This window comes from Chaetomium globosum, genomic scaffold (assembly GCF_000143365.1).
Source record: "Chaetomium globosum CBS 148.51 scaffold_6 genomic scaffold, whole genome shotgun sequence".
In the NCBI taxonomy this organism is placed as follows: domain Eukaryota; kingdom Fungi; phylum Ascomycota; class Sordariomycetes; order Sordariales; family Chaetomiaceae; genus Chaetomium; species Chaetomium globosum.
This window is the reverse complement of record NT_165981.1, coordinates 1,603,658-1,611,858: the sequence shown is the minus strand read 5'-3', so window position 1 is coordinate 1,611,858 and position 8,201 is coordinate 1,603,658. Positions and strand designations below refer to the sequence as shown.

At 54.4% G+C, this 8,201-nt stretch overlaps 1 protein-coding gene across 1 annotated transcript; it reads left to right on the top strand.

The window, feature by feature from the left end:
- Positions 1-5,148: 5,148 nt before the first annotated feature.
- Positions 5,149-6,044, top strand: CHGG_08860 (uncharacterized protein; the record flags this gene model as incomplete). The annotated part of the gene is made up of 3 exons (XM_001226786.1): positions 5,149-5,671; positions 5,848-5,878; positions 5,984-6,044. 3 exons carry the CDS (start codon positions 5,149-5,151, stop codon positions 6,042-6,044), a joined length of 615 nt encoding a protein of 204 aa, XP_001226787.1.
- Between the last annotated feature and the right edge of the window lie 2,157 nt (positions 6,045-8,201).

Below are 8,201 nucleotides of genomic sequence, written 5' to 3'. Positions count from 1 at the left end.
TCGTCTAGCGCGAGCCAGAAGAGTCAGCTGGCAGAGCGCTGCGTCGAGTCGTCGAGACTGTCGTCACGACCGCGAGAAGGACAAGACGGACCGTTTCATGACGTCCGTCCGTCTCTGGAACCTCCGGTTTGACACCAACTGCGAGGAGATCCTCAAGAAGCCGACCATGTAATACCACCATCACCTCTCATGGGACCCCCTCTTTCTCGGTCGGCTTCTTCATACCACACCACACACGACCCAGTCCCAACAACACAACACAAAAAAAGAAAAACCACAAAACACAATCAGGATACCCACAAGCCAGTCTGTACGATTAGGTCTCTTTCGGGGTCGTTTGGTCAGCGGGGTTTTTGTTTTATTATACAGACGGAGTCTCGTTTCCTCGTCTCAAGTCGCGGTCGGCGGATTTTTCTTTCGCCCTCAACTCGATACACATTCCGTCGGGAGCAGTCCCGCATCACGGTGGCCGTCGTTTTTGTTTCGGTCTTTCAGAGATACCCAACTCGCGCACGATCGTCGTTTTTACAACGCGACACTATTATTACACGCCCTGCTCCACGAAGCAAGGATGGATGCAACGGATCACACGATCACGTCATCGCAGCCGCAGACATGGTTGCCCACTTCTGCCTATTACAGGTGTACAGGAACTCCAAAAGTTACCGGTGTTTTTCTTCCCTTTGTTTTTTTTTTGGATTTGAAGCGCGTTATCTTTGTATCCGGATGGATCGAATGATCATGGAATGGTCAGGAGGATTTCAGTGATGACGGGTGGCACGCACTCGAGATTTAATGGCGACTTTTGCTCGGGCCTCTGAAAGAAGGATTTGTTTTTTGCGATCTCGCGTTTGTTTACTCGCAAGGTCTCGCTGGGTGTACGAGAGCCTCGTTCATTTTATATCGTGTCCCGCGACGTGCTCCGACAATTATAGCGAGCCGTCAGATTTTTGTTCTGTTTTTTTTTTTTCTCCTGGGTTTCACAGGATGGATATACCCCCTTTTCGAGTTATGCTATTTTATCGGATCATAGACTAGTTATTGGTAGCAATTAGACGGATATCTGGGTTTTGCAATCTTCAAAATTTCTCGTCGCATTTTTGGTGTGCCATGTTCAGGCAGCAGCTGGAACTTGTGTGTGCCCAACCAATGTCGCTTCGCACCCGCCCGCCTGTGGTGATCCCACCACATTGCTCCTACCGAACGGACGCGGCCACGAAAATCAAGGCATCTGTGCAGAAAAATGCCAAAATAAATAAGACTGACTTGATGATTGTGTCCCGTTTTCGTGTCTTTTCCTTTGGCCATTTTCCCGGCGCAACCCTAGATCTCAGCCCTAATATTCGTAAAGCCGGGCGCGCCGCCTTCTCGGTGCCCTGGCATTATCCGATGATCTTTAGGCCCCTCGCAGGTCCGTGTCTTGGTCATTTTCGTCTGGCTCGTGCACTGCCTCCCAAACATCTGGCGGTATGCTTTTTCTTCGTGCCTGGCGCCATCGGATTTTTTCCTCCCTCTGCGCCCCAAACCAGGGGCGGGAAGGTTCAGATGAAACAATCGCGCACCCCCCTCCTACCTATGCCTGCACAGTCGACCATGTCCGTGGATATCTATGTCGGTTGTCTGCCTGCTTGGATAATCGTGTTCAAGGGTCGTCAGTTACATCGTGGAGGATTGCGCCCGTCGCATCCATCCATGGAACCAGCTATCCATGCTCCGTATTTTTCTTGTTCGGGGAATTACGGCGTATTCACAGCAGCGTCCATGACCTGACCTCCGAACCCCGGCCTTGTTGGGATTTTCCGGCTCTCTCTCCCTGGCAGTGGCAGAAGACAACCTTTCGGCTGGTTTCCTTCCGTGCACGGACGGAGACACACACACACACACCTCCGTCGAGACTTCGCCAAGCCAAACAGGAAGGAAACACTCTTCTCCCTCCCATCCTGTCAAGCTTTTTCTTTTTTTTAATAAAAAAAATTGTCAAACTTGTCATTTCCCGTTGCACACCACATCCCCTTTTCTCGTTCCTGGGGGGTGGGTGCATGGTAGGTGGGCTGATACTAAAACGAGAACCGAGCGCACGACGGCGAACATGCACGTCAGAAAATGTCATCATCCGACGCGGGTCCCCGTTTTTGCGAGCGTACCGTCCATGCCATGCTACACAGGACGTCTTTATTACTGCGATGTTGCACCAGACGGACAGGCCAGACGGATAGGTGCCCAGCAGTCCGTATATGTATGCACGTACAGATTACAGCGGAGGATGGGATGAACGGCCCGGGATGGTCCCTTCTCCGCCTTTTTTTCGGGGTTTTGGTTTTTTTTTTACCGTTGTGTCGTCCCAAACCGAACCCTGACCTGGGCCTGGCCTGGCCTGCAGCACACAGTACACCACACATGCACCAGACAGAGACCACCTAAACCCGCGTATGCAGCCAGCCAGCCGGCCGACCATCCTCGCCTTGCCGGGGACGAACGAACGACAAAGCCGGCTGGTTGATGGAAACGGCCGTGGAGGGGCTGGATATTGCTCCCCTTCCCCTCCGCTCCCCCGCTCCCCCGCTCCTGGGGGATTTTTGTGTGCATATTTCCGTACCGATGTTTGTACTTTCGTGCGTGTGCGGGGGCAAGGGCTACACGAGAGGGATGCGAGGCCCGAAATCCAGGCCTTTTTTATATCCCAAGTCCGTCTTCCTCCGCTTGTGCGACGCGGTGTTCGAGCTCGTTCATTTGTCGGTCGCTCCCAGGAAGGAAGGTTGCGAGTTGCGCGTTGTGCGACGGGAGGGATGTCTGGGAGGCTTGGTAGGTTGTCCTCCTTCGTCGTTGGTTTGTGGGATGGTCGTGTTGGGTCGCACGGTCCGATTGCGCGGCCGATAGCTGGGGTGTTTTGTTCGCAGTTCTTGGTCGGTCGTATTTCGCCTGCCCTTTTTGGAGGGGAGATGGTGGTTGGGTTTTTTTTTCTGCCCCCAACCTACAGCCCCCGAATTACCGACCTCGCCTTGTTTCCTCTGCTGAGAAAGGACCACCACCTACACAGTAGCAGAAGGCCCATTCATCCATCGACGCCCCTTCATGCTCGGGATGGATGTTCGTCCCAACCCAACAGGCCAACCCAGCACAACCCAGCACAGCACAGCACAAACTCCGCCATCACACCGAACCCAGCCCTACAGGTGGACCCCGCCCCGTGGATCTTCGCCTGCTAGCGTCAAAACCTTGAAACAGAAGCCCCAATCGCAGCCACTGTGCGATCCTGTTTAGGCGCGCTCCGGTGTGTGATGGCAGGACGAAGCGCCAAACACCCGCGCGGCGGTGTGCTCGATAACTCCAGTATTTACCGACCTCGTGAGTCAGTTCCAGCTTGCTGGGTCACCCGTCAATCCTTTTGGTAGGCAGCGACGTCATACGGGAGGCTGTTGCGGCGGCGATGAACGACTTGGAGAAGCCCGTTCCGGGCGGTGTAAGTGGGTTAGGGTTACCTAGGTACCTGAAGGGAGGCTGGGAGGTTCCCAGGACCATCACCAACAAGTGTCCCCCTCTGGTGATAATCCTGTCCGACCAACCCCAACAACTACTTGGCTCTTAGTGAGCGCGGCTATGTCGCCGTCGCTGCTTGACTCACATTTTTTTCTTTTTCTACAAGTTTTCTTCATCCTGCCGCCTGCCTGTGTGCGGCGCGGAGGGGAGCAGCACGGTGCTCGTCACTTCTAGCGCGGCGCATGGAAGCCGGACGGGCGGCAGTTGCGCGCGCCCCGGGCCCGTTTTCGCGGCCTATTTTAGGGGGTTGGCTTAGACTTGGGTTGTGTGAGGGAGGGGGCGGGCTGGACTTCATTGGCCCTCTTGCAGGTCAGTCAGTTTTCTCGTCCCTCCTCTCTCACTCAACCTTGAAAAAAAGTCGAAACGGCGCAGCCTCGCATCGGCACCGACTTGCTCTTTGTTTGCTAGCCGCGTGGCTCGGAACCGGGTCCGAAGGCTTGGTTGGGACCGTTTCTCTCTCTCTCGATTATCTTCAATTACCTCAAGAGGTGCTATGCAAGGAGGCCCGGCACGACATGGGCGATACCGTATCGTCTTGGTACGGTCTGGTCTGTGTGTGAGAGAAAACATGACATTACCGCAGATTGATCCTCGGTTTCCTGCGCTTGTGCCACCGTGATCCAGAACACATTATCATTAGTCCCAGGTTGTGTCGCGTGGCTTAAGCACACCCCCTCCCCGCTCTCTTCGACTCCGTGTCTCTTCACACAAAATTCTGCATCTTCAACCGGCCGTGTGATGTGTATGTGTGTGTGCGTGTTTGCTCGCTCACATATTGGAATGTGCATCTCTCTCTCTGTCCATCTCCCTGCCGCGCTCGTCTATGGCTTCTAGCGAGAGATCTCCGGAAGGGACGACGCAGATCTGCCGTTGCTTGCTCGGCTGGGTCAACCGGGTAAAGAGGCCTTGGTCAATGTGCAGCCGTCTGCGCTATGTTACTGTAAGTGGCGGGTGGCGTTCTTGACATGCGCTCACTCAGATATTGGATGCTGTGCCGCGCACCCCCCTGACGCGGGGTTGAGGCGGGAGGCTGGGCGGTGGGTGGTGTGTGCGGCAGCTCGGGCAATGTCGATCCCGGCTCTGGGTTTGGTTCTGTGGTCCGTGGTCTGCGGTGGCTGGATTGTTTGCTTCAGCCTTGTAGGATTTTCTTCCCAGACATTGTTTCATGTTTCGTCTGATCTGTGTCTGCAGAGGGGGGCGTGAGGGTGAAATCTTGCGTATCAAACCTTGTTGTTACTCACCCCTGGCAGAGCAGGGCGACATCAACCCGGTTCTTGGAGAGTCACAACAATGCCGTCTGCTGAAACAAGTAGGGTCTTTGTCATCTGACAATCTATGGCTTCGAGGGCGCCCAATGTTTGTACTCTCGAGATGCTTCTTTGTGCTGTCTAGGGGTAAACTCGGGGGCTGACTCTTGGTTCTTGGAATCATGGTGAGAATGGCTTTGTTTCCAAAGAACCATTAACGGAACGATGCCTGAGATTGAACAATGAACGCAGCATATATATGTTTACCACCCTAGAAATAGACATCATCAAATAGCAAGTTCGAAGCCACTAACCAAGGCCCAGGCAAGCTATCACTAACTCACAGCAGCAGGATCCCGACGCGATGTCTTCCCACGAAATGAACAACGGCGGCGACTGCCTCAACATCGACTGGGAATCGGTCACATCTAAAGTTACCTACTATGGGCTCGACGGCCTCCCCGAGCCCATCCGCAAATTCTACGTCGTGGGCCAAGTGATCGCCAACTCTGCCGTCTGCGATCGCCACAGGATGAACCTCCTGACGGGGTACCTCAACGCGCTCGACGATGCGTCCTACTGGGCCATCCCGGAGTTTTGCGACCCCGACTTCTCCAGGGTGCAGGCGGACTCATCCGTGCCCTCGGTGGACCGGTGCCTGATGTGGATGGAAACACTCACGGCCAAATGGCCGCTGCCTGCCTCGATGTTTACGGACGCGGGCATGTACATGCTGACGGAGGAGCAGGTCTGGATGGAAGTGTTCTTCTGGTGCTCGGGGTGTATGGGCACATCGGGGCAGAGCAAGGATCAGTTGTGGGAATTGTTGGGGTTTGTGGCGCCTTACATCACGGCCGATGGCCGTCGTATGGTGGATGGACTCCAAGGTGAGTCCCTCGAGAACGACTTGCCAAATGTCTCGCGGGTCGATGCCGTTTAGTGCCTGGGTTCAAAGTGCACAGTTCCAAACCGCTCCAAGATATAAAAGACAGGAGAACAAGGTAGGGCTTTACTTTGACGTTTGGGTTAGGCAGTGCTAACATTAGATACCGAACTATAAAAGGGGGGAGTTGTCCTCATCCCAGGGTTAGATAGTAAGTAGGTACCTCCATAGCCATAGCCATAGTCATAGCCTCTAGAGAATAGACTTTTGTTTCCTCTAGAGGCTGGAGCATTTTATTTCTTTCCTGATCAACCAGTTGGCTGTCCAGTTCCATCATGATGCTGCTGAACATCAACGTTGCCAGCCCGGCCATGTGAATTCTCAACTCGCAAAACTGACCTTCTCGAGTGGTCAGCCACCTCATCACCCCATCTGAAATATATTAGCGCACCATCGATGGCTTATGTCTGGATATGGATCCATGTCTCGACAAGTAAGCTGGTGGTGTGCCTCGGTGGGCAGAGCAGGTCGTTGCGGGCGGCTATCTGCAATTGCGTGCAGCAGTGGAAACCAGGGGCCAATCAGGGTGCTGTGCCAGGGCCCTGTCTTGCCTGTGTCACAGTGATGAAGTCTCGGCACAGGCGTGCTGGTGTTCACACCTTTGCCGTTTTAGGACTGTTCACCTGCACCTTCTGCCTCTCAAAGGCCTCACTCAGCTCCAAATGTTTCCAGAAGGGAGAAATACAGCGCAGCCCAAAGCTCACGCTAACAATTAGGCTCCCAAAATGCCACCTCGATACCACGAGGGTTGCAAGCATCCCATCGCTTGCGTCCAATTATTTTTAGTGATGACGGTGTGGCGTCCCCCCCTCTAGTTTGTTTCTCACTCCTCTGCGCCCACCGGTCGTCGGGCGCAGCAGCACCAGGCCGGTTGGGGTTGGGAGTTGAGATGGTGTGGCTGTTTCCACCCCGAGTCAAACAGAGTTGCATCGCATCCCATCGCATTCCCATCGGTTTTTCCTTTTTTTAATCCCACTCCTCTCTTCATTAGTGTCCAGTGTTCACAATAGCCCCCATCGAATGATTCTAGCGCGACCCAACTAACGGGATTCGAGCCAAAACTGCTACGTCAAACTCTCCGAACGCGAACACTCACCCCGTCTCCTCCGAATCTTTCGATTCCGACCGAACCTTCTCTCACCACCACCCCACCGTATCCTCCACACAGTGCCCACCCCCCATTACCATCCGCCACCTTCACCGGCCGCGACCGTTACAGTCGCAGTTACGCGCGTCTGGATAACCCTAACCTATCGACCCGGCATGACCTTCCATCTCAAAAGTATCCACGGATGTCTCGGGCGGGGGTGAGAACCGGAATCTGACCCTGTCCTCGCATCCCCACATCGGCTGCACAGCACAGATCGATCGGTGTCAGCTGGGAGATCTGGTCTAGCCGAGGGCGAGGGGAGAGAGGGAATAATATGCACACATGTTGCAGATAGTCGCCGACTCACCTGATCTGCTCACCACGATTCACACCCCATCCCGTACGATACCCAAGCGCCGGCCAAACCTAAGCCTGGGGGTGATCATTCACGACGTTACCAACCTTACGTCGTCTGCTAACCCATCTAAGCCCATCTGCACATACCTGTGCAGCGTCGATCACCACACCCCGGACTGGACTGCTTGGTTCGGCTGGGTTTAGCAGGAACCAACCCCATCTGTCAAAATGAAGCGGGGTCTTTCCCTCAGATTCTGTCTGGTTCAGAGTTCTGTCCTGTCTGGCTGGGTCAGGTTCTGGCGGGAAGCGCGGGGTCAATCAAACCCGAACCTGGCAAGCCGCCATCCATCCATGGCCTGGAAAAGCTCGGCTGAACGGGGCGGGGCGGGGCATGGACGCGGCCAGCTCCGGGCCGCCCATCTCCTCTCCTCTTCCAGACTTTGCAGTTAGGCTCCTTGCCTCACTTTTTCTGAGACCCTCTCTCCCACCAGTCAGTCAAACAGAAGCCAAAAACCGGATTACTGTTTCCAGATATGCCTGCCGTAGTGACGCTGAATCGAGGGAAACGGTTGGTTTGACGTAATCGCTTCTTTCCCCCCTCTGCACCCAGCGCTTGATCAACCAAGCTGAGGGAGGGGAAGGGAAATCTCGAGCTACCCCACAACCCCGCGTTTCTTCCTGAATGTATGTCGTGCATGCTACCCCGCGACGTCATCGGTCACGGGCAGGGGTGTGTGCTCGAGGAAAGGCTCAACAACACTAGCAGGGGGTTTCCAGAGGAGAATTCTGTCTACACTACTTTGAGATGAGCTAGTCCAGGTTCGAGAGGGTGTGAATAAAAGGGATATGTACCTCATGCATGCACACGCACGCGCCAAGTTTACGAACAGCTGGAAATCCTAGGGTTGTAAGTAACTCTTCCAGCAACTCACCATGTCAAGCCATGTGAAGTAGGTAAGCAACCCAAAGTAAACAAACCCCTGAATGCGATGTGATACCTACAAGTCTGGTTCCGCTATGTAGTATG